This window comes from Pristis pectinata, chromosome 8 (assembly GCF_009764475.1).
Source record: "Pristis pectinata isolate sPriPec2 chromosome 8, sPriPec2.1.pri, whole genome shotgun sequence".
NCBI classification, from domain to species: domain Eukaryota; kingdom Metazoa; phylum Chordata; class Chondrichthyes; order Rhinopristiformes; family Pristidae; genus Pristis; species Pristis pectinata.
Window position 1 is genome coordinate 15,180,290 of NC_067412.1, and position 26,889 is coordinate 15,207,178.

General features: G+C 40.1%; 1 protein-coding gene across 3 annotated transcripts in view; it reads right to left on the reverse strand.

Moving 5' to 3' along the window:
• Positions 1 to 547: 547 nt before the first annotated feature.
• Positions 548 to 26,889, reverse strand: part of cramp1 (cramped chromatin regulator homolog 1) — a 60,595-nt gene continuing 34,253 nt past the window's right edge. For all 3 annotated transcript variants that reach the window (XM_052022063.1, XM_052022064.1, XM_052022062.1), the window contains exons 11-20: positions 26,251 to 26,416; positions 24,485 to 24,675; positions 22,187 to 22,261; positions 18,304 to 18,382; positions 17,434 to 17,523; positions 16,510 to 16,691; positions 13,436 to 13,649; positions 11,043 to 11,207; positions 4,784 to 4,923; positions 548 to 3,340 (exon numbers count right to left, since the gene is read on the reverse strand). In XM_052022063.1, the coding sequence (XP_051878023.1) occupies positions 3,188 to 3,340; positions 4,784 to 4,923; positions 11,043 to 11,207; positions 13,436 to 13,649; positions 16,510 to 16,691; positions 17,434 to 17,523; positions 18,304 to 18,382; positions 22,187 to 22,261; positions 24,485 to 24,675; positions 26,251 to 26,416 (1,455 nt within the window). In that variant the 3' untranslated portion in view covers positions 548 to 3,187. The remainder of the gene's footprint in view (positions 3,341 to 4,783; positions 4,924 to 11,042; positions 11,208 to 13,435; positions 13,650 to 16,509; positions 16,692 to 17,433; positions 17,524 to 18,303; positions 18,383 to 22,186; positions 22,262 to 24,484; positions 24,676 to 26,250; positions 26,417 to 26,889) is intronic.

Here is a 26,889-nt window from a genome sequence, read left to right on the forward strand (position 1 = left end):
TGTACTCTTGGGAGTTGAAACCTTAGTCCAGTCATTAGAGGGAATTGGTAAAAAGGAAAAGATGGAAATTGTAGCTCTACACACAACTGCAGAAAGGATGAATGGTTAAACTTGAATTAAATTCCAAAACAGATATGTATTAATACCAGAAAAACTATAGATTTCTGGGACTGCTCTACAAAAAGTACCGAAGCTTTGAATTCTGACAAACATTTCATTCTGCATTCAGAACATTCCTGATATGAGGCTCGAGTCTGGTGGAACAAGTAAAGGAATCTGTGTTCAGACTTAGTTGGAAAATTAATCTACTTTTGTTCCATTTAAAAAAAATTTCCGTAGTAGCTTCTTCCTATTTAACTGATGCAGAGAACAGACATAAGAATTGTACAAACCATGTAAACATTATAACACACCCAGTGAACAGTTTCCTACTTCTGCACACTGTTTGGGTCCAGCAATACAGGCATAATCATTCACAACATTAACTGAATCAATGCAAGAGAGTAAAAGCAAGTAAGATTGATTATAACGAAAATGTAATAAAAGAGGTGGGGTGGGGGTGGGGCAGGGCCTCCCAACCATTAGTTAGCCTTATGTGAATGAAACTGTATCTGCAATGATGCTTGAATACTTAGGAAAGAGCAACACTAGAAAGCTAGCTGAAGTGGAGTATTCCTCCACTCCAAGAGAACTACTGCCATCTCTTTACCTCAGGACAAACCTAGTGTACCAAACTAAAAGTGCAAGATTACTTCATTACTTAACAAATGTACAAACTGGAACTTCTTTAATTCCAAGGATAATTCTAATTCAACATAAAATAAATGTTTAACATTGTGTTTCAGATACATTAAACAAATCCCTCTAAAAATGTAATATGCATTTAATGCAACAGGCATTTACCAAAACTGTAATTAAAGAGATAAAATGCTGCAAGATGCCAATATCTTGCTGATGGACAGACAACTTTTGTTCTAAATGAAAGCAGAATATGCAAAATATATGAAGGTGAATTGCAGAATAGCAGTAGATTCTCTGGAGTTTTTGCACATTAGAAAACAGCATGTAATAGGTGAGTGTTACAGATTGTAGATTACTTAGATCACAGCTTTCCATAATCCTCTAATCAATTTGCTTGTCTGCTTCACAGTACACTAGACTTAAATTATTAATCTAATGCGCAATTAATTTTGAATAAATTTAGACAATTACTGCATTGCAACAAGCACTGGTGGTCCCAGTGCAATAATGCACTGTTATATAACAGCTTTGTAATTTTCCCTCCTGTTCTTGGGAAGCCCAGAGATACAGTGATTTGGCTTGCAGCCTAGTTTGAAACTAGACAAGATTGGGAGATAATCCTTCCAAAATTATTGTTTCAAAGTAGTTTGCATTAAAAAAATCAAGTACAGTTCTTCTAGAGCCATGTACGGTGGATAAAATTAACAATGTACATACCTAACCTACTTAAATAATTGAGAGTATGGGAAAAACATAATCTGCATCATGTGTGTTTTATTTTGAAACTGCAAAACACTTCTCAAAATCTTGTCTGCTACTAAATCAGAATTTGCACTAACACTGCAGTTAGACTGCACACAGTGTTCCAAATCTGAACACATGCTTGAGTGGAGAGTTTAAGTCCTTGGGTAATATTCTGGTAGAAACAAAGGAGCCCCTCACAATAAAGTAAAACAAAAGTTTGTGAAATTCAATGGTAGCTCAGTGGATTCTTTGGGTGCAGAAAACACGAGCAGCACAACTTAAAGGTAAACTGCATAACATTAAATGCACTCGAGACGCATCACATGAAATTGTTTCACAGCAACAGAAAAATGGTACCATAACTTCAATCTGAAGCATAGTTACTGGATGCAATGTAAAATACAACAACAAAAGTGTGTTTTCGGGATAGAAAACCTTTATATTTGAAATGTACAGAACTAATTGCAAATGAGCCATCATGCACTTAAAACAGTGCAGGAACAAATTTAGAAGGTGCATCTAGAATCTTGATGCTGTATGAAACAATTGCATAATCCTCTACTCAGTAGCAAGCTTCAGATTCAATCCTGATAGTCACTAATGATAGACAACTATCTGATACTCATTAAGCTGATTCACAAGCTGATACCCATTAAGAGTATACAAGATGGAAAATGAAGGGAGAGGAAGAGAAGAGCCAGTAATGATCAGGATTAGAAAAAACACATTAACTAGAAAAGACAGAAAGGACCAGAGTGTAAAAAGAAATGCTGGCGTGCAGCACGAACTGAGGAGGCACACCAAGGTCATAACTGTTGGTGGCTCTCTTCGAGACAAAGAAACCAGCAAACTATTTACCGAACCACATGTGCAGCATACATCAATTAATTTCATTTTTTGAATTGGCCATCAGAGACTTGCTTGTTAATTCAGTTCACACGTGCACAACCCCAGGTACTTTAAATCAGCACCAGGTACTTCACTTGGAACTCTCAGGGAAACTCACCAGTCTATTTGATAGATGTTTAACAGCATAATGCTGCAATAGGGACCATGCTTTAATGAACCCAAGTTACCACCTGTTTAATGATCTCCTTGCATCATTGCGTGTCCCACAAAAACAGCATAACCACTATAACTATGTGGGCCATGGACTTTAGCATACTTTCAGGTAGAATACAGTCACTTAGGTTTCCCTGATATGATTAGTACTAATGTTTGGTTTTAATGGAAAGCAAAAATGGGCGTGTTATATGGTACAAAAGGTTTGTATAACTAAGAACATACTGTATCACTCTAGGAAGAACTTGGTACAAACCACAAGAACATCACCAGATCTGCATCAAAACCCTAAGATTTTGAAATCAGTTTTGTTTCCGTGCCCAATTCAATCATATGATCGATCTGCATATCAGTTTCAGACGTTGGGAAAAAAAATTTCACCCTAGTGTTCAGTCCCATTGCAGGATCCTTTTGGCTTCTTGTAGCTTCATGCTATGTCAATGACTGCCGAATGAATATTATCATGAATCTAATACTGAATTACGGGCAGTACTGTCAAGCATATTGCACATTTTTCAAACCTCTCAGTGTCATTTACAAATGGTTTCTCCAGTAGTCAATGCCCTAACTGGGCAGCTTAATTGGCAAGGTGCTGAAGAATGGGGGCGCTCCAAGTGAGCCCCTTGTTCAGTTTATGACCTTATTGTGAAAGATCACCAATTGGAGGGCCATTGTCCAAAAGCATCTCCTTCCTTGAAGTCTCAGCTCCCGAGAGCTCTTGAGCAAGGTCATTAAAGCGGGCAATATAATCCACACTGCTTTCATTCATCATACATGCCAGCTGAGAATCGACCTATATAACAAAAACAGCCAGATTGAAATGAGAACAGCAAGTATGCTTAAGTGACAATTTACACTTCCCCTCTTCCTTTAGATTTTGACCAAGTTGTTTTCTCCTCATGAGCATCTTCTCCTGGCTACCAGAAGATTCCTGACATACTGACAAAGACAAATTTGTCTCATAACGAGATTTTTCAACCTCTTTTGTCCTTTCTTGATGGTAGATAGGAGGTAAAGTGAAGAGCTTCCTTTAGATGAATTCTGTAGTGCCAGCTAGGAAAGAGAAATGCTTTAAAGAGTTTCAGTACCTCAATAAGCATTGATGTTTAGAGGGATCTTGGGGATCAAGTCCATAGCTCCCTGAAGTTGGCAACATTAGTAGATAGGGTGGTAAGGAAGGCATACAACATGCTTGCCTTCATCAGTCTGGGTGTCGAGTATAACAGTCAGGAAATCGTGTTGCAGCTATATAAAACTTTGGAGTATTGTGTGCATTTCTGGTCACCACATTACAGGAAGGAGGTGGAGGCTTTGGAGAGGGTGCAGAAGAGGTTCAGCAGGTTGTTGCCTGGATTAGAGAGTATTAGCTATAAGGAGAAGTTGGACAAACTTGGATTGCTTGCTTTGAAGCATTGGAGGCTGAGGGGAGACCTGATATAAAATTGAGAGGCATAGATAGGTTAGATAGTCAGAGTCTCTTTCCCAGGGTAGATTGTCAAATACTGGAGGGCACAGCTTTAAAGTGAGAGGGGGAAAGTTTAAAGGAGGTTTACAAAGCATGTTTTTTGGTTTACAGAGTGGTAGGTGACTGGAAATGCACTGCCTTGGAAAAACGGAGGAAGCAGATACCATTGTGGCGTCTATGAGGCAATTAGATAGGCACACAAACAGGCAGGGAATGGAGGGCTATAGACCACGTCCAAGCAGATGGGATTAGTTCAAATTGGCATCATGGTTGGCACAGACATCACGGGTCAAGGGGCCTGTTCCTGTGCTGTACCTTTCTAATAACACAGGTTTATTTCCATTTATTTTTTAAATAATCTAAGATATTGCAAATTAACCCATGAACTAAAATATTGCATATATATGAAATGTTGTAACTGGTGGCCAATTCAGAATTAAAATCATATTATACCATATAATGTCAGTAACACAAATTTTTACTAAGATAAAAGTATCACTGAAGAGCAAGTGGGAATGCCAGTCCTTCACCTACCATACAAAAACAAAATGGAGTAGTTAGAATGATTGTTCTTGTTAGTGATTGTAAAGTTTACAAGACAAAGGATAAATTTATGAATATTTAACTACAGTCTTGTGTTTTCTTCTTTACATGTCATTATTTAGGTCACTTTACAAATTTTTTTTTAAAGTAGTTATTTAGTTAGAAAATTCGGGCATCAATGGAAACGTGGCATTCATTGTTCATCCGCAACAGAAGTGACCATCTTACCTCGGAGACATCCACTAGTGAGCGGGAAACAAAAGAATCCCTGGAGTTTCCATCCAATAGGCTCGTTCCAAGCAAAGAGTTGCTATTGCTATTGCCAGTTGTTAGCATCTTCCGCCCCTTTTCAGGAGATATTAGGCTTGCTGCAACCAATACAGAACATAATGATTGAATACACTATTTTTCTTAAGAACACAAAATACTAATTAGAGGTTTCAAAGGCCAAGATCCAAGCTCATTTTCTATTTGATGTCAGTTTGGCTCAGATGTTAGTACTTCTCAATCTGAATCAAAGGATGTGGACTAAAGGCAGACAGAATGTGGGAACATGAGCTAGGCCAACACTGTTGTGTGATACTGAAGGAGTACTGGCATTGCGGAGCTTTCGCCCTTTGTCAAGATGCTGACAAAACAGAAGCATTCCATCAAAAGGTATAGTTGGAAATCGGCTTCCATGATTCACAGTACTCAAGGAGTTTAAAATCCAATTACAGACTCTGAAATTTCAATGAGTGCCCAGCCACTTTCTAGGTTGTATGCTTAAGAAAATACATTTTTATTCAAATCAAATACAAACATTTTGTGCAATGTGTTTATGTAGGTCTAGATGGATACCGTTTGAACTAACTGAGCAATTCAGTAAACTCACAAAGTACTTCCTTTACCTCAGATTAAAGGTATTCATCAGTCCACGTATCGACAAATTTAATCTGACTTTTAAACAAAGATTATCTGACTAGAACCAATGAAATAATTTAAACAACTCCAAAGTTAGTGGAGAATAGACTGAAAGGACCAATGTTTATTTGTTAATTTTAATAAATAGTTTGCAAATTTTATTATCTATCACATGAAAAGCTGTGCAATTGTTACTGAATTTACTTATTTAATAAAACTGTTTGCTGCAACATATTACAAAGGTTTCAAGTACACAAGAACAGAAGAAAATAGGAGCAGAAGTAGGCCATCAGGCCCTTCAAGCCTGCCCCAGCATTTAATATAGTCATGGCTGATCTATGCTGGCCTCAACTCTTCTTCTGTGCCATATGTCCATACCCACCTATTCCTCAATCTAACAAATATTTATCCACCTCTACTTTAAATACTTCTAATGATCTAGCTTTCAACACCCACCAGGGCAGAGAATTCCAGCGATTCACCACCTTATGGGAGTTTTAAATGACCAGCTCCTTATCAAGACTCTCCCACTGTGAAAACATCCTCACATCTACACTGTCAAACCCCCCTAGGAACTTATGTTTGAATAAGGTTATCCCTCATTTTCCTAAATACCAAGGAATGCAAGTGCAAACTACTTTGTCTCTCTTGGTAGGACAACCTTCTCATCCCAACACCAACACCCTGTACTATTGTAACTAAACCTCTCCATTTTTAAACTCCAACCCCTTTGCAATAAAGGCCAAAATGCTGTTTGCCTTTTTAAACTACTTGTTGGACCTGCCCACTAACTTTTTGTGAATCAGACACCAAACCATCTAGATCCCTCTGTACTTCATTCACTTGTAGTCTCTCTCCATTTGACTTTTCTTACTGAAGTGCATGACCTTACACTTCCCCACATTAAACTCCATTTGACAGTCTTTTGCCTGGTCACTTAATCTACCAATACTGTTGCAGAATCACAGTATCCTTATCACAACATGGCCTTCCACCTATTTTTGTCAGCAAATCTGGAAACTTTACATACTGTTGCTTCCTCTGTGACATTAATGTAAATAGTGAACAATTATTGGCCAAGAACAGATCCTTGCAGTACTCTGCAAGTTACCTCTTTCCAGTCTGATAAGGACCCATTTATTCCAACTCTACTTTCTATAGGAGAGCCAGTTTTCAATCCATTTTAACACACTTCCTCCGATGCCATGGCTTTTAATTTATGCACCAGCCTTCTGTGTGGCACCTTGTCAAATGCCTTTTGAAAATCTAAATATACTATATCTACAGGTTCCCCTCAATCAACTCTGCTTGTTACATCCAGCAAACTTGTCGAACATGATTTATAAAACCATGTTTAACTAGGTTTAATTATATTCAAGTTTACTAATTAGATATCTCCTCTTTGATTACTGACTCTAGTGTCCTGCCAATAATAGCTCTTAAACTAACTGGCCTGTAGTTCGTTGCCTTCAGCTTTTCTCCGTTTTTGAAGAAGGGAGTCACATTGGCTGTTTTTCAATCTTCTGGTATCCTTCCAAAATTTAACAAGTTAATAAAAAATGTCATCCTCTGGATCCAGTATCTCTGCAGCCACTTCCTTTAAAACCCAAGCATGCAGTCCATCTGCTCCTGGCAACTTGCCCAATTTTAGCCCCCCCCCCCCCCCCCGAGTTTCTTCAGCACTTTCTCCCTTGTAATTGGGGCTTTTGATTTATTCAACTCATCTGCCACTTCTTTTTTTGCTGTTATTCATTCACCAGCCTCATTCTCTAGAGGACCCACATTTACTTTAGCAGCCCTCTTCCTATTTATATATCCATAGAAACTTTTACCGTTTGTTTTTATACTATATGCGAACATATTCTCTCAAAATTAATTTTCTCCTGTCTCATAAGCTTCTTAGTCTTCTGCTCATGGATCCTAAAAATTTCCCAATCCTCTGGTCAATTTAACATCATCCTTTACCTCCTTAATTAATCATGCATTGTGTCTCTTCCTTATGCAATCCCTCTTTTTGATAGGGATGAACTCTTGCTGAGCATTATAGACCAGCTGTTTATGAACTCTTGCTGAGCATTATAGACCAGCTGTTTAAATATCTGGTCATTACTCCTCAACTAACCTCTCTTAACTTGTTTACCCAGTCCATCTTAGACAACTCCTCCCTCATACCATTATAATTGCCCTTATTTAAATTGAAGACACTGGTTATGGATCTATAGTGTTCATCCTCAAACTGCATTTGGAATTCCATTATACTGCAGTCACTACCACCTAGGGGATCTTATCAACATCCCTTATTAATCCTTTCTCATTACATTAGACTAAATCTAAAATAGCCTGCTCCTGGGTAGGCTCTGCAATGTACTTCTCTCAAAAGCACTCCCTGATGCATTCCACAAATTCTTCTATGGTGCCCTTGCCAGTTTGGTTCATCCAATCAACATGTAGATTAAAATCTCCCATGATAATTGCAGTTCCCTTCAAACATGCCCTTTATATTTCCCCATTTATGCCCCAACCTGTTAAGAGGTCACATTTTGGGGGTCTATACACCACTCCCACATGCGTCTTCCTTCCCCTGCTATTCATGATTTCAAACCAAACCAGTTCCTCTGGTGAAGATTGATTGCATTAGCTATTCAGCTGCTTTCCAAAAACAAGAATGCTGTGGAAGCAATGCACAAAAAAGACAAACTTCTATTTGCTTGCACTTTTCATACTCCTTTCAGGACTTCACAAGTGCTTTAAAGCCAATGAAGTACTTTGAAGTCTCGTCACTATTGTGATAGAGGGAATGCAGTTGCCAATTTGCATACTGCAAACTTCCACAAACTTCAATGTGATAACCAGATAAATCTGTTTCATTAATGTTGAGTGAATAATAAGTATTGGCAAAGGACTGAGGATACCTCCTTTCCTTTCGCAAACCAGTACTGTAGGAGGGTCAGCTTAGAGTTTTGTGCTCAAATCCCTGAAGAGGATCTTGAAACCATATCCATCTGATTCAAAAGGTAGGGCTGCTACTGATCAAGCCACAACTGACACCAGTGAATTAACATCTGGAAGTTTCAGTATACCAAATACACTAAAATATTTTAACTAGCTATGAAGATGAATGAAAATACTATTTGCGGATGTAGGGGGATTTAAGACTCATCTACAAACAGTAATTTGAAATACTGATGCCAAAACTATCTAGAGGGAAAAGGGTATGAGGATTTAAAAGAAAAAAAGAGCCATTAAAGAGAGGTCTTGTGTACTTCAGCAGATTGGGTGTAAACACCTCACTATGCTAGCTGAAGGAAGGCTTGGAGCTCTTCCAGAACCTTTGCCAACATTCCACTTTTAACTAACATCGACTCAGGAGATTCCTTATCCACTGACCTCAGGAGACTCCTTATCCACATCTTCTGCAAACCCACTGACGCCCACAGCTACCTCGATTACAGCTCCTCCCACCCCGTCTCTTGCAAGGATGCTATCCATTTTTCTCAATTTCTCCACCTCCGCCGCATCTGCCCCCATGATGAGACTTTCCACTCCAGGACATCCGAGATGTCCAACTTCTCTACTAACCATTGCTTCCCCCCCTACTGTGGTCGAGAGAGCTCGCACCCACATCTCTGCCATTTCCTGCACCTTTTCTCTCACCCCCAGACCCAATAGGGATAGGTGCCCCCTTGTGCTCACATTTCATCCTACCAGCCTACTTATCCAACACATCATTCTCCACCACTTCCACCATCCCCAATGGGACCCCACCACCAAGCATATCTTCCCCTCCCCATCCCTTCCTGCCTTTCACAGGGAGCGCTCTTTCCGCAACTACCTAATTCACTCCTCCACCCCACTAACACCCCACCCCCCCCCCCCCCCCCCCACCCATTCCCACACTGGGGACTCTTCACTGCCCCCGCCATAAGTGTAACACCTGCCCCTACACCACCTCCATCCAGGGACCCCAACAGTCCTTTCAGGTGAGACAAAGATTTACCTGCACCTCCACTAATATCATCTACTGCATTCAGTGCTCCAAGTGTGGCCTCCTCTACACTGGTGAGACCAAACACAGACTAGGTGACCGTTTTGCAGAACACCTGCGCTCCGTCCAGAACCGCGATTTGCATCTCCCCATTGCCAGTCACTTCAACTCCCCCTCCCACACTATCACAGATATGTCAGTCCTCGGCCTCTTCCACTGCCAGGAGAAGTCCAAGCGCAAACTGGAGGAACAGCTCCTCATTTTCTGTCTTGGAACCTTGCAGCCTAACAGCATGAACATTGAATTCTCTCACTTTAAGTAATCCCCAAGTCCCCCCACCCCCACCCCCAACTATACCTCATCTTTTCCCTTTCCTAGTCTCTCTTTTTTCTACCCCCTTTTTTCCTCCTTACCTTTGACCCATCCCCTAGTGGATCTGCTCTCCCCTCCTCCCCTGAACCTGCCTATCACTATCTCTTACCTGCATCTACCTATCACCACCTTGTGCCCACCTCACCTCCCCTCTTTTGTCCACCTATCACTGCTCTGCTTTTCCCTCCTATATATTGGGCTTCCCCTTTTCCAATCTTCAGTCCTGAAGAAGGGTCCTGACCCGAAATGTTGACCGCCTGCTTTTCTCCACGGATGCCGCCTGGCCTGCTGAGTTCCTCCAGCATCATAGTGTTTTTCATCAAAAACAGATTATCTGGTTTCACCTCATTGCAGTTTTTGGAATCCTGCTTGCAGAAAATGACAGCCAGATTTTCCTATGTCACAGGTATTGCACGTCAAAGTATTTCATAGTGTGAAGGAGAGTTCTGGGACATTTTGGAAACAAGGCAAATACAAGATTTGCTTATTTTAAAATTCTGCAAGTAATATAAAAATCTTAAGTTATTTTTGATCTAGAAATATAGAATTTTCTCATGTCATCTTTCCTGTGCAGTCTCTTTAAGTTTACTACCTGACGTGGGGAATAATGAAGTGAGATAAAGCAAACAAGAACTAAATTACAGCAGGCTTTTCACCTCGCTCCATTCTCTCAGTACGAATTGTTAATCAAATTGCCTGTTTGTTTTGGTTCTCCTCTCTGGATACCTTTACTGTGCATCAGCTGTTGCATTTATACAATGAATGCATAACTGAAACTGAAGAGGCAGGTAAGTGAGCCCTGTTGCATATTATTGGAAAACACTGAAATGTCATAGAAGAAAAATGGTAGAAAAAAAAGTAACATCAAGAACATTTGGACATGAAACTGAGATCAGTAAAGGTGCTAAATTACCAAATCTACATAATGCAGTTGCTTATGGGAAGACAGAAATTTGAATCTTTCATTGGCTCCAGGAATCAGGAGAAAAACACAGGCAGATGGGACTAGCTGCTAGGCAACATGGTTAGCATGAATGAATTAGGCTGAAGGGCCTATTTCCATGTTGTAGGACTCAATGATTCTATAAAAGTAATGGAAACTGAAAAACAAGTCACTTGATGAATCCAAAGATCTAAAATGTGACTGAGACTTTGCAAACTTTTGTATGTTTAGGGAATGCAAATTATACATGGGACAAAATTTTGGAGGGAAGTAAATGCACTTACACAACAGACTACCCAAAGAAGAGTCACCAGAATCCGTTGGATACCACTGTGGATCGTGGGTAGGGGAGGGAATCCAGTTGCGTTGAGGACTGGCTGGTGGAGATGGGAGATTCTTAGAGTTGTCACTACCATTCAGCTTTGATATGGATAGAGAAGAACCATCACCTGATTAAAAGAAAGAAAATTATTTGCAATTAGAAGCCATTGCAGTGAGTGAATTAATTACAGTGAGTACCGTGAAAAGTTGTTTCATTAGCTGCAAAATCTGTTAAGATAAAGATGTTCTAAATATGCAAGTCCTTTCTTTGAGGAATAGATCTTAATTGATTGTCGATAATAAAAGCTATTTCATGTTGTGGCTAGAAGATGGCGGATTAGCTCAGTATTTAAGAAATGAGGGAGAGAGAAAAAAGGAACTATAGGTCAGTTAGCTTGACAGCTGCAGTAAGGAAGACATTGGAATCTATCATTAAAAGGAAGTGCAACAGGGCATTTGGAAAACAATAATGAAATCAGTCAGTCAACATGGATTTATGAAAGAAAACAAAGATCATGTTTGACAAATCAGTTAAGAGTTTCTTTGAGGATGTAACTTGTAGAATAGGATAAGAACAAACTTGTTGCTGCAGTGTATTTTGGACTTTGAGGGTGTTTGATAGGAGAATATTAAGCAAAATAAGAACGCATGGTATATTTAAATAGTTTGAAGATTGGTCAATGAACAGGAAACAGAGTATGAATAAATGGCTGATTTTTGGGTTTGGGGGGTGTGACTACTGGGATGCTGCAAGACCCCAATTGTTCATAATCTGTAACAATAATATTGTTGCAGAGATCACCAGTACATTACCTGGGATGGAGCATTTCAGTTATGAGGAGAGACTGGAGAAGCTGGGTCTATTTTCTCAGGAGTAAAGGTGGTAAAAAGAGGGGGGGGGGGCACAAATGAGGTATATAAAATTATGAGGGGCTTAGATAGAATAGACTGCAGGGAACTATTCCCCATATCAGAAGTAGATAAAACTAAAGGACAGATTTATGGGAAGGGGCGAGAGATTTATTCTGAGGGGGAACTTAGCATGGTGAGTACCTGGAATATACTGCCTGAGAGTGTGGTGGAAGCGGAGAGGCTGACAGCATTTAAGAAGTGTCTAAATGAGCACTCAAATTGCCTAGACATAGAAAACTATGGGCCAAGTACTGGAAGATGGGAATAATTACAAGATGGGTCCCCGCTGGTCGGCATGGACATGGTGGGTTGAATGGCCCGTTTCCACGCTGTATGACTCTATGAATCAGGTGTAATATATCCAAATTTACTTATGATACAAAGCTATGTGGCAGTATGGGCTATGAGGAGATGCAGGGAGGCAAAGTTAATGGGCAAGAATATGACGGAAGGAATATAAAATTGAAAAATAGGAGGTCATCCACTTTGGTAGAAAAAATACAAAGGTGGAATATTTTTAAATGGCAAGGGATTGAGAGGCACTGGTGTTCAGAGGAACCTGGGTGTTCTTGAACATGAAACACAGAAGTTAAAATACAGGTCTAGGCATCAATTAGGAAGGCAAATGATGTGTTAGCCTTTACTGCGGGAAGATTTGAGGACAAGAGTCATGACAGTATGCTCCAATTATATAGAGCATAGGTGAGACCAGACAGGTCTGGTCTACGTAAAAAAGGAGATACGTGATGACGGGAGTGCAACAAAGATTCACCGGAGTGATTCCTGGGATGGCAGGTATGTTATAGGTAGAGTAATTAAATAGACTGGGCCTATGCTTTCTAGAGTTCTGAAGAATGAGAAGTGATCTAATTTAAATGTGTAGGTGTTTCCCCAGGCTGCAGAGGCTTGAGGCAGGAGTTATATTCTCAAAATAAGGAGTCAACCATTCAGAGAAAGATACGACTCCTTCACCAAGAATGTAGCGAGTCTTTGGAATCAAGAGGATTACAAGAGGAGGGTCAGTCACTGAGTTTATTCAAGACAGTCAATAGATTATTAAATACTGTGGGTATCAAGGAATACAGTTAATGTAGGAAAGTACCACTCAAGTAAAAGATCAGCCATGATCATAGTGAATGATGAAGAGCGTATAAGGAGGGAAGCAGCTTACTCCTGTTTCTTATGTAACATTAGCTTGTACCATTACATGTGTAGAAATAACTTATTCCCAGCCATTTAGTCCTGACAACTGAAATCACATCACATAGCTAGACTATAATCAGCTTCTGCAACAGAACTTTTTTTTTGCTATTCTATTTATAGTATTCCTGCAATGATTCTTAATCAGAGATGTTTTAAATGTTTCACATTAAAAAAAAAATAACCTTTAGTTCTTGCTGTAAAGCATCACCCAACAATAAGGAAACTTCATTCTTCCACTTACCACCAACATACTGAGTAGAGTTGATAGCAAGCTCAATAATGGAGTCACTGATTTGGCTATGGGGTCCACCCTGGGATAGTGTGTCATCTGGAGGTCCTGGCAATGAAATATCAAGGAGTGCCGAGACATTTGGTGGAGAAGTGAACAATGAGTTAGAGGTTTCACCTGAAGGAGAGGATGGACCATTCTGATGCGTGTGTTTTTCAAGATCCCTCTGTGCAGAAAGAAAAACACATTAATGATAAATATTAAATGGCTAACCCAGGGGATATAATTAAAAAATGCAGGAAGCATCCTGGATAAAACAACTGAATTTATTCTTCCCAGCAACAAGACTTAAGGTGAAGAATATATTTTCTCAAAAGAGATGAATATTTCTCAGCAAAATAATGGCTGATTTCAGGTGCCCGATCCAAATTTGGTTCAAATATTTTTGTGTGTCAGAAAATGTTTAATTGAATTAATACATGAAGGATAAACAGGAAATATGCCAAAAAAAACTGTGGAACATTAAGCGCCTTCCACTTGATAAGTAAATTTAACTTTGTGACATTGGTTTGCAACAATGAAGATATCTTTCACAATCAATCTGGTAGAAATGGGCTTGTATGAATTAGGAAAACCTCAGTTCAGACCTTTAATCAATATCAGAGTCAGGTCCCAATGACATAACTGATAATTAAAAGAACACTGCTTCAATCCAGCAGGGATCCCTAGGTCTCCAGCCCAAAAGATGTTAACTTCAAGTATGGCAAGAAGGCAAGTGGGATTACACTGACCATTTTAATTGTCAAGGTATTTTACATAGTAGCTGGATGCCCGAGTGTTTTAGGGATGCTTGTGTTTTACATTTACATTGTATACAGGAAGATTCTCAAGTAACTACTTCACAAATTAGGTGGATAGGCCAGCAATCCAGTTTGTAACTGGATACTACAATTAACATATTTATACTTTGTGTGCTTTCTACTAGGCCAGCCTCTTAAAAAAAATCTCCTTTTTCTGTATAAAGTACCTGTATTTAATAATGTTCCTACAATTGAGATGATGGCTTTTCAGTCATATGAATCTTTGCCCTGATATATACAGGACTGCAAATTGCAAATGCTGAGCAGCCTAGGCTCAGTGGACAAGCTATTAAGTCTCGCTTATCAGCTACCCATAGAAGTATTATTTTAGTAATATAAGAAAATACATGTGATTCACTTGGGACCGCGTATGTTAAAGTAAAGCCCTCTAAGAACAACGAGCGATTCAACAGAATAACATCACACGACACTACAATTGTTTTAGCGTACTGCATTCAGTGCTCACACGTGGTCTCCTTTGCACGGGAGAAACCAAACGGAGTTTGAGTGACCATTTTGCACTGCACCTGCATTCAGTCTGCAAGGGCGATTCTGCTTCCAGTTGCCTGTCACTTTAATTCTGCATCTTTAACCGTTATGTCAGTAGCCTCTTGCACTTTTTTTTTTGATGAGGCAAGTTTGAGAAACAGCACCTAATCTTTACCTCTCGTTGTCTTGGTGAAGCAGCCAGCATAATTAAAGACCCCACCCACCCAGGACATTCTCTCTTCTCTCCTCTTCCATCGGGTAGAAGATACAGGAGCCTGAGGGCATGTACCACCAGTCTTAAGGACAGCTTCTACCCCACTGTGATAAGACTATTGAACGGTTCCCTTATACAGTGAGATGGACTGTGACCTCACAATCTACCTTGTTGTGACCTTGCACCTTATTGCACTGCATTTTCTCTGTAGCTGTGACACTTTGTACTGTTATTGTTTTTACCTGTACTACATCCATGCACTCTGTACTAACTCAATGTAACCACACTGTGTAATGAATTGACCTGTACGATCGGTATGCAAGACAAGTTTTTCCACTGTACCTTGGTACAAGTGACAATAATAAACCAATACCAATATTGGGATGTTGCAGTGTTTCAGACTCAATAACCAATTCAACAATTTCAGGTAACTCACTTTCATAAACAAAAAACGTATATGCTGGAAGTCTGAAATACAAACAGAAAATGCTGGAAACACTCAGCAGGTCAAGCAGCATGGGTGGAAACAGAAACAGATTTAATGTTTCAGGTTGAAGACCCTTTGTGAGAACTGGGAAAGAGAAAACAAGTTAGTTTTAAATTGCTGAGAGAGCTGGGGAGGGATAGAAAGGACAAAGGTAATCCGTCTGATAGGTGAGGCTAGGGTTGCCACAATGTTGATCAACTGTTGATGAAGCCATCTGGTTAATGATAGAAATTAGAGGAAAATAAAACAGAAAGCATGTTAACTTAAATTGTTGAATTTAACATCGAGTCTGGAAGGGAGCAACATGCCCAGATGGAAGATGAGGTGGTATTCTTCATCTAATGTTAATACAAGTTTGAGGAACAATATCTCATTGTCCATCTAGGCACGGTGCAGCCTTCTGCATTCCAAACAGTATTAAACAATTTCAGGTAATATTTTCTGTTATGTATCAGAACTGGCCAGTTCGGTTGTAGGTTATCTATCAGTTTTTCTTTCTTCACTGGCACAACCTGACCTATGGGTCATTTTCTACAGCTCTGCATTTCAGAGTTTTTACATGTCCTTTTGTTTGTACTCTCACTCTCTAACTTCCCTCGTTAACCTATCAACTAGATGGCTTCATCAACAGCCTATCACATGGCAAACCTCGTCTCACCCTAAAGATATTCCCTTTATTCTATTAATTTTTCTCCCCCCCCATCCCCTGCTCTCTCTGCCATTTAAAATTAACTTGTTTTCTCTCTTCCCACACAAGCCTGAAATATTAACTATTTTCTTTCTACAGATGCTGCCTGACATGCTGAGTGTTTCTAGCATTCTGTGTTTTAATTGCCTGGATTTACAATTGAGAAACAGCATATCACACAGAAGTCACAAGCTATTAGTGAATAAATCTTTGTCTCATTTGCATTCATTATGGATATGCTTTAGAACTTGCATTTGGCACAGCTATGCAGCAAAGCCTGCAGTGCCACCTTCAGAAGGAGTAGCACAAAGAATCAGCTGACCTGTGTCAACAGTAAATGACACTCACCCCTGCCAAGGTTGCTGGTGTACTTCCATTCTGATGGACTGAGGATAAATCCTGGTCCGGGGTCACCATGGAAACATCTTCATTTGACAGAGAGGTCAAATCTTGTGATCCTTCTGCATCAAGGGCCTGGACTGGGCTGCCTGGAATTATACCTGCCGACTTTGCTGCCATGTCAATTGCACCTGATTGAAAAGAAATTCTGTATTAATAATACACTTTTACTGAAGCAAAGAAGCAATTGACAGGTGGAGTAAGGGCACGGTATATACAAGAATAATGTTATAATTGATCAATGGGCATATATATATATTTATATAAAAAACTATAACACTATAACAGACAGTATAAAAAATGCTGTTGCTTGTCATCCCAAAACCCTCAAGGATAGCTTAGAGTCTTTCATTACCATCAACCTCTTAGTTTCAAACATAAAGCAACTGCAAATTATGCTCTGTAAATCACATGTAGATAAATATAATGGGCTGAAATCATTCCTAATGTCAGAATTTCAAAATCATCAGCATTTAGCCATTTCCACTTCCATGGAAGTGCACCGAAAGATTCAGAGTATCAAATCTGCCTATTTGTCCTGCCTACAGATTCCACACAGAGCCTCGTGATGAAGCCCAATCTTGCTGAGATTCATGGGAAATTACCTCTCGGACCTTATGCCATAATAGAGCTTGCATAAGATCCAAGACGCAGTTAATTTCTGCATAGATTGCACAGCTGTGGATAAGGACGCAAAAACAGAATGGTTACTTTCAGATTACCCTAAGATCACACTCTATTCAGTTCATAAATCATGTATTGACAATAATACATAAAGGAAAGAAAATGTTAAGCCAAGCATGAAATACATGTGAAATTTAACATCAATGTTTTTGTTTTCCAAATATTGACGTTGAAACCATTGCAACTTACTAGACAGCTGGCTGGTGGACGCTGGAATGGCTTTTGGAATAATAGGACGAGCTAAGGTTGGTTTGGAAAGAGGACGGAATAAACCGGTGCCTAAAATATACAAGAACATGATTCACAATGCAAGTTAAGGAGATACACGATTAAGAACTTAAGTTTAAAGAAAATACTAGTGCGTTACTAATAGAAGAACAACACTAATCAAAGCACATCACAATGATTGAAGTGGGATTCAACACAATAAGCACAGTCCTAGGAGTACAGCTTCTAGAGTTTGTACTAAGTGTTGTTCAGTCTAAGACAATGACTAGTGCAGGGATTGGAATCAATGGGAAAAGTACAAATTTGGGCTTGTAGCCCTAGCAATGGGTTGACCCTTTCCAGCATTTCACTTTTATCCGATACTTAATATTGGACACACAGTCTTGCAACATAAAGGGATCATATTGCCAAAAGTGTGTCGCTAGGTGCATTGACAACTGTAGAGTGATTTTTAGTATTTTTCTTCAATGGTGTTGGATTTCAATGGAATGCAAACATTGTTCAGAAATCAAAATTATCCAGCAATTATAACTGCAGTGCACTTTTAGGGGCTTTGGAGGAAGACAACTTCTGATTTGGCCATGGTGAATGGTATGGTTGGAAAATATTTCACTTTCTCGACTCATTGATAATAGTGGACACTTGTGCAAAGAACAGAGAGCTCTAAATACCCATGGAATCATAGACCAAAATAAACTAATATGAAGGTTTCTTTGATATAGCTTCTTAATTATAACCATCTCAAGTAGTGCAGCTCTCAATTATAAAAAAAATCTGAAAAGCCCAAAGAACCATCTTATTCTGGTCATTAGCTTGAGTGATTACAGATACCTGTGGCAGAATTGGACAAGATGGAAAAGGAACAAACATGCTGAGAGGAATTTCCAGTTGGTCGTGGCAACAGTGTTCTCTGAAAATAAAATTAAAAAACCAGAAATGTTTCTATCAGTAAAATAAATCTAAAATCTTGTTTAAACAATTCAAGTTGATTAATACCAAATTCACACACTGCTTTTCATTCAGGAATTAGACACAAAAAAAAGGTTATTCCCATCTAGTTCAGAAAAGCTGAAATATTTAGCATATCTCTAGGTAAACTTGAAATTTTACATGTTTTGGGATGACTGTTAATATATTTACTGATTATTTTCTAAAATGTGACAAGAATAAATGTATGAATTAAGCTAATGCAATTATTTACATGGTCTATACCCCTTAGTACTGAAAATTTCTCTCCATGGATGCTGCCTGACCTGAAAATTTCCAGTATTTGCTTTTATTCCAGTATTTTGCTTTTCAATTATTTTCCAATACTTCCCTCCTTTCACATCATGTACCATCTTCTCTTCACTTATCATGGCCCACAGATTCTTTGTAACCACAAACACGTATTAAACTGTTATCAAGGTTCCACCCAGTTGATTAAGCCAAACCATGGTTAAGAGGTCCAAGATTCTGCTCCTCTGCTTTCATCTCCTTACCATAAAACATCATGAACAGGAAATCACTAAACCAATATTCCATATCTTCTCAGTGCCCGTCTAAAATAACTCTGCATACATAGCTATTAGCAGTGAATTAAGAATAGAGAAAATGGCCTTTTTCCTTCTCATCTCAGCCCCAACAGATTTTTAATTCACAACAGAAGAAACTTGAAGTTATCTAGCATATCATTTGGAAACATCCAAAGATATAATGAAGTCAATTTTAGGCCCAAATGGAGAGACAACAGATTCTGCAGATGCTGGAATCTGGAGCAAGACAAACAAAATGCTGGAAGAACTCAGCAGGTCAGGCAGCATCTACAGAGCGAAATAAACAGTTGAAGTTTTGGGTTGAGACTCTTCATCAGGACTGGAAGAGGGCAGAAGCCAGAAGAAGGTGGTTGGGGGAAGGGGAAGAGCACAGGCTGGCAGGTGATAGGCGAGTCCAGATGAGAGGGGGAAGGTAGGTGGGTGAGGGGGATAAAAGGGAGAGATGCAAGAAATTGAGAGGAGATAGGTAGAAGAGGCAAAGGGATGGAGGAGGAGGAATCCGGTAGGAGAGGACAATAGCAATGGAATAAAGGAGGTGGGGTATAGGTGGGCAGGTCACGAGGGTGGGGGAAGGGAAAGAGAAGGGGTGAGGGGGCCACAGGAATGAGGGAAAACAAAGAGAAGGGGAAGTGGGAAAAAGGGGAGGGGTTACCAGAAATTGATGTTGAGGCCGTCTGGTTGGAGACTACCAAGGCAGAATGAGGTGTTGTCCCTCCAACCTGCATCTGGCCTCAATGTGGCAGTAGAGGAGGCCATGGGTAGACATGTCAGTATGGGAGTGGGATGTGGAATTGAAGTGGCTGGCCACTGGGAGATCCTTGCTTTCGCAGTGGATGGAGCAAAGGTGCTCGACGAAGCGGTCACCCAGGCTGCACTGGAAGCACGGATGCAATAAATGACACCCTCAGATTCACAGGTGAAATGCTGCCTCACTTGGAAGGACTGTCTAGGGCCCTGAATGGTGGTGAGGGAGGAGGTGTAGGGACAGGTGGAACACTTTGCACAGTTGCACGGATAAGTGCAAGGAGGGTCAGCAGTGGGGAGTGACGAGTGGATTGGTATATTATTGTCACTTGTACCGAGGTACAGTGAAACGCTTGTCTTACAAACCGATCGTACAGGTCAATTCATTACACAGTGCAGTTACATTGAGTTAGTACAGAGCGCATTGATGTAGTACAGGTAAAAACAATGACAGTACAGAGTAAAGTGTCACAGCTACAGAGAGTGCAGTGCAATAAGGTGCAAGGTCACAACAAGGTAGATCAGGAGGTCATAGTCCATCTCATCGTATAAGGGAACCGTTCAATAGTCTTATCACAGTGGGGTAGAAGCTGTCCTTGTCTGGTGGTACGTGCCCTCAGGCTCCTGTATCTTCTACCCGATGGAAGAGGAGAGAAGAGAGAATGTCCTGGATGGGTGGGGTCTTTGATTATGCTGGCTGCTTCACCAAGACAACGAGAGGTAAGACAGAGTCAAAGGAGGGGAGGCTGGTGTCCGTGATGCGCTGAGCTGTGTCCACAACTCTCTGCAGCTTCTTGTGGTCTTGGGCAGAGCAGTTACTATACCAAGCCATGATACATCCAGATAGGATGCTTTCTATGGTACATCGGTAAAAGTTGGTGAGAGTCAAAGGGGGCAAACCAAATTCCTTTAGCCTCCTGAGGAAGTAGAGGCGCTGGTGAGCTTTCTTGGCCATGGTATCTACGTGATTTGACCAGGACAGGCTGTTGGTGATGTTCACTCCCAGGAACTTGAAGCTCTCAACCCTCTCGACCTCAGCACCATGTACACCGCCCCCTTTCCTGAAGTCAATGACCAGCTCTTTAATTTTGTTGACATTGAAGGAAAGGTTGTTGTCATGACACCATTCCACTAAGCTCTCTATCTCCTTCCTGTACTCCGACTCATTGCTGTTTGAGATACGGCCCACAACGGTGGTATCATCTGCTAACATGTAGATGGAGTTAGAGCAGAATCTGGCCACACAGTCATGAGTGTATAGGGAGTAGAGTAGAGGGCTGAGGATGCAGCCTTGTGGGGCGCCAGTGTTGAGAATAATTGTGCCGGAGGTGTTGCTGCCTATCCTCACTGATTGCGGTCTGTTTGTTAGAAAGTCAAAGGGAGGTGTTGAGTCCTAGGTCTCGGAGTTTGGTGACAAGCTTGCTTGGAATTATTGTATTGAAGGCAGAGCTGTAGTCAATAAACAATAGTCTAACGTAGGTGTCTTTACAGTCCAGATAAGGGAGACGCAGAGAGAGCGATCCCTGCAGAAAGCCAAGAGAGGAAGATGGAGGTGGCAGAGAATGATGCATTGGATGCGGAGGGTCGTGAGGTGGTAGGTAAGGACAAGGGGAACCCTGTCCCTGCTATGTTGGGGGGGGGGGGGCAATGGAGTAAAGGCAGACATACAGGAAATGAAGATGTGAATGGAGATGTGGGTGAGGGCTGCATTGATGGCGGTGGAGAGGAAACCCCACTTACTGAAAAAGGACACCTCTGATGTCCTGGAATGGAAAGCCTCATCATGGGAACAGATAACAGATGCAGCAGAGGAAATGGGAGAAGGGGATAGCATCCTTCTGCCCAAATGCTGTTATCAAGCAAGATAATGCAGCAGCCATTCCGTATAACTAATGTTTCACAGGAGGCAATGAAATTAACACTAGACAATCTGTTAAACCGGTAGTTCTGATTGAAGGATGAAAACTGGTCAGGACATTAGTGGATCGCAATGCTCCTCCACAATTAGTGAAATGGATTCTTATATGTCCACCTGAACCAGTGAAGGTGCACTTTTCTTTTGACTGGTCAGTGCTGCCAACAAAGTGACACTCCTTCAGTATTGGAAGATCAAACTTTGAAACATTTTTCACCAAGAAGAAAGCTACCAGCTGAGTCAAGGCAACATAAACCATATAATGTGACTCACATTCATAACTGTTAGTCAAAGTTACTTACATTATAGTTAGAACTACAAATATGCACTTGTACTTACTGACTGAATAAATAGTGTAGAATCAATACATTTTTGGACTCTGTCCACTTTCATTTGCACAATAAAATTAGGCAAAATTTCCACCACAATACCCTTCTAACATTCAAGTTAATGCAGAAGCAATGCAACTATTTTAGTGGTGGATAGAACACTGTTTAGTTCTCAACACATTTTTGTTTACCTGAACCACCAGTGGCTTACGTGGACGATTATTTCGTAATTTCCTTGGCTTGGGTAAAAAGATGTCTGGTTGCCTCTGAAATAACAACAGGCACGTGATCAACAAAGAACATGGATTCCCAGGCACACATGTTGATCATAATCACTGACGAGCTGTTGTTCATAAATTTTTTTTAAAAAAGCCATTCATAAAATACACAAATCCAAATCAACGTGACGTTTACTCAGACATAAAAGTTGTGATAAGAATGATTTCTTGCTTCTTGCAGTCTTGAGAGATAGATATGATACAGAAAGAAAGTTCCCTTTATATAATGGTTTTCAAGAACCCAGGACATGTCAAAACATTTCATAGCCAATTAAGTACATTAGAATACAGATCACTGTATGACAATGGCAAGAATAGCAATAACCAAATATATATATGTATATATTTTATATACATATATAGACACACACACACACACACACAGGAAGGCCCCCCCCCCCCCCCCCCCACCAAGCAGAACACAATAACTGATTATAGATCCTCCCCAGCTTACAAACACCTGACTCATGTCTCCCATACATACGAATGAGCATTTGGGAGACCGGCAGGATGGATTTGCCAGCTGCTGTGGGGCTGCAGGCGACTGTTCTTGACACTAGCTGAAATTTTATCACATTAAACCCAGGAAGAATACATTTTAGTTAACATGTTGATGTTCATTTTGTGAATCCTATTTAGACACCCCATCTAGGCTAGCAGCAGTGTCCTTTTTAAAACTGTCAATAACATTTAAATCTTGTCTACGGTAAAATCTTTTAAAAGAATATCATTTTTGGCCCATGATAGGCTCGGGTTACATTTATTAATATTAGCTTTATTATTAAGAATGGCAAAACAAGATTTAAAATGCTTCTCCAGACTCTCTATTCCTATTGGACAACCCACCTCCACGGGCATCTTCTGATACGTTTTCGGCCATATTTCCAACCTGAGAACTGTTTGGGTTACAAAGAGTTCTCAGGAACGGAATACTGCTGTAACTGGGGGAGGACCTGTAGCATTGCACAAAAAGTGCTGGAGGAACTCAGGTCAGGCAGCATCCATGGAGGGAAATAACATCTGACATTTCAGCCAAGACCTTCATCATGACTGGAAAGGAAGAGGGCAGAAGCCACAATAAGGGGGGGGGGGGGGGGGGAGGGGGAGGAGCATACACAGGCAGGTGATAGGAGAGTTCAGATGATAGGTGAGTCCAGATGAGAGGGGCAAGGTAGGTGGGTGGGGGGAGGGGGAAGATGTAATAAGCTGAGAGGTAATAGGTAGAAGAGGCAAAGGGGTGAAGGAGGAGGAATCCGGTAGGAGAGGGCAGTGGACCATGGAATAAAGGATGGAGGAGGAGAGGAGAGGAGATGGGCAGGTCATCGAGGGGGAAGGGAGCCACAGGAATAAGGGAAGATGAAGGAGTTTGGGGGGGGGGGGGGGGGGGGGCGCGTGGTACCAGAAGTTAGAGAAATCCATGTTGAGGCAGAATACGAGGTGTTCTTCCTCCAACCTGCGCCTGGCCTCAACATGGCAGTAGAGGAGGCCATGGATAGACATGTCAGTATGGGAGTGGGATGTGGAATTGAAGTGGGTGGCCACCTCTCAGCTTATTACATCTACCCACCCCCACCCCCCACTCTTACCTGGACTCCTCTATCACCTGAACTCACCTATCACCTGCTGGTGTGTGCTCCTCCCCCTCCCCCCACCTTCTGGTTTCTGCCTTCCTCCTTTCCAGTCCTGATGAAGGGTCTTGGCCCGAAACATCGACTGTTTCCCTCCATGGATGCTGCCTGACCTGCTGAGTTCCTCCAGCACTTTTTGTGTAAACTGCACTAGCATACATGTTGTTTGTTACCAGTTGTAGACTGCTGCCAACAAGAATAATATAAACTAATTACTTTATAAAACAAAATTTAATTCCAACATTAAACTACTGAACATTCAAATGAATCAAATTATTCTAGTAGTTGTCTTGCTATCACAGTATTTCAATTATATTCCTGACTAGGGAAGCTAATGAAAAGTTTAAATACCAACCAATTTAATTGCAATAGAATAAAAATCAAATCCATTAATTGCAAAATATTCAACACAATATGCTTAATTTGGATTCTGCAAGTCAGAACTAGCACAGAACTGTTCACCAATGCTGTGACTATTTGTTTCAGTGCCATAATGTATACATAACGTTCTCAGCCTTCAACAATCTGCCACTATTACCAATCTTGTCTCTTCCACGGTATCAATCACAGAAGATTAACTTACACTGAGAGTATCCAGTTGTTGTCTGAACGTCAGCTCAGTCTCTTTGCTGGGTGAAAACATCTTATTATGCCTACTGTTGGGAGGCAAAATTGTTGGAACTGCAAACACCCCACTGTCTGCATCACTGCTTGAATTTCCCGAGCTACTAGATGAATATGGCACCACCAATGTTTTCTGCACATTCCGCATTCCTAAACAAAAATAATTAAGATTTTATGCATAAAGTAATTTTTATTCTTACTTGCAACATACAAATATTTTACAATTGGGCGTCAGTCAATTGTGTGGTTTTTCATCCATTAATTAAGTGTATTGACCATACATGATTTCGCAATTAACTTAATATACATGAGTACCCTGTCTACATTGGAGAGCTTGTGGACTTTTAAGGCCCAAGAGAAGACAGGGTCACTAATTATGCCAAGGACTTATGAACAAAATAACAATGCAGGTACAAACAGTTGGTGCTTGTAATTTAGAACAAAAACTCACCTATTACTCCATATATTCAGTGACCTACATTTGACAGTACTGCTAATGAATCATTCAGTTATTTTGCTGCTGACTGAGCGTAGTCTGATAGGATGGTACAGATTGCATTAGACTTGTTTTTATGAACAGGACAAAGCAGAACCATTTTCCACATTGTCAGGTTAATGCCAATTTTGTTAATGTACAGTAACTTAAGGATCTAGAGCAATGGTCTTTAGCACTAAATTCAAGATACTGTCATGCTATATGACCTATGAATTTAGTAATTTCAGACATCAATTCAAGTGAACTGAATTAATTTTTGGTTAGATTCTGATACCCGGACTTCTGTTGGCTAGTTAAATGGTTTTTTAATAGTGCACAGCAATTCATCCCATTTTCACAGGAACAATTACTTCTGTCAGGCATTTGATGAAATAAAGAAAGTGGTCAATAGAAAATGACAGTGAATGCAGTTTTCAAATTTATGATTGCTTCATTTATAACTATTTTCTTAGAATGAATTGGTGAAATTTCTTGTTGCTGCCATTATTTTAAAATACTCACTTCTTCTAAATTTTGAATATTGTTAAGGTACTTAATATTCCTCCAAAAATTACTCTAAGGTCAATCGTTCAGTGAAGGTGCAGATGAATGCCAAAATTCTTAGTTCTATCATGACTTTCTAATATTTAGTCCAATTTATACCACTGTGTACATCAATTGCTACCCATTCTCCATTGTCATTGAATTCAATTGTGAAGGTACTGCTTAGAACACATTTTTAAGGTGATTATCATTATTGTGATGTTAAAATATATGACCCAAGACAAGATAATAGAAGTCTTGTCTTTATATATTAATTGCCACTTTAATATCTATTAGATACTTTACTTGGTCAGAACTTACAGGTCTGAACAAAGCGTACATTTAATTTAAAGAGGATTTTTGTCATGTTCATTTATAAGTACAACTAAAATAAAGTTCAACCCGTGGCAATAAAATAGCAAATGTTATTATATCCTGGACAGAAAATGAACCACCATTTTTAATTAAAAGAAACTTCCAACATTTAAAATTTTACCATTGTTGTACAGCGAAGCAACTCCGATTTTGCTTTTGTACTGAATTGACTAGCTCAAAGTACTATTGAAAAGAGATTAACTCTAAGTACCATATGCAGTGGTGCAGCTGGTAGAGCTGCTGCCTCACTGCTCCAGCAACCAGGGTTTAGTCCTGACCTCTGGAGGTGTCTAGGTGGAGTTTGCTCACACTCCCTTTCACAGTTCACTAACCTGATGCATTGGTGGGAGTAACCGTTTTGTTAGTCCGAATTGCTGGAGCATTTCGGACACAACCAGGACTACGCGCAAGAGTAATCACTTTCCCTGGTGGAGAGTTCATCTGATCTTCATGGTTTGATTTCATTGGAGATGCTGCCACAGAACTAGAATCTAGACTCTAAAACAACACAAGAGACATATATGAGAGAGCAGAAGTGAAAATTCCAGAGGTCTTCAAATCTCCAAGTCCACTGATCCATGTTTACCAAATTAGTGCTAAATTAATTTTCCGATGTCACCGGAATGATTTTGCTGAACAATTTTTGTTTCTCTTCCATGTTCTATCACACTGGGAGTTTTATACACAGGACTTCTGCAAACTGCCCTTAATATAGTTATTCATTATACTTTATTATACTTCTGCAAACTGCCCTTAATATAATTATTCATTATACTTTATTATTGGTATGCTAACTAACAATTTGAATTAATTTCAAGTTTTAAAGCTTAACGATATACACTACATTAAGGAGACAAAGTATCCTAATGTTTTTGAAACTGTTACGTACAGGCAAAAACACATTTAACTCATTGGCTTCCTATTTGAAAGTGAATGCTGATCATGGCAGATCCTAACAAGCTGTAGATTTT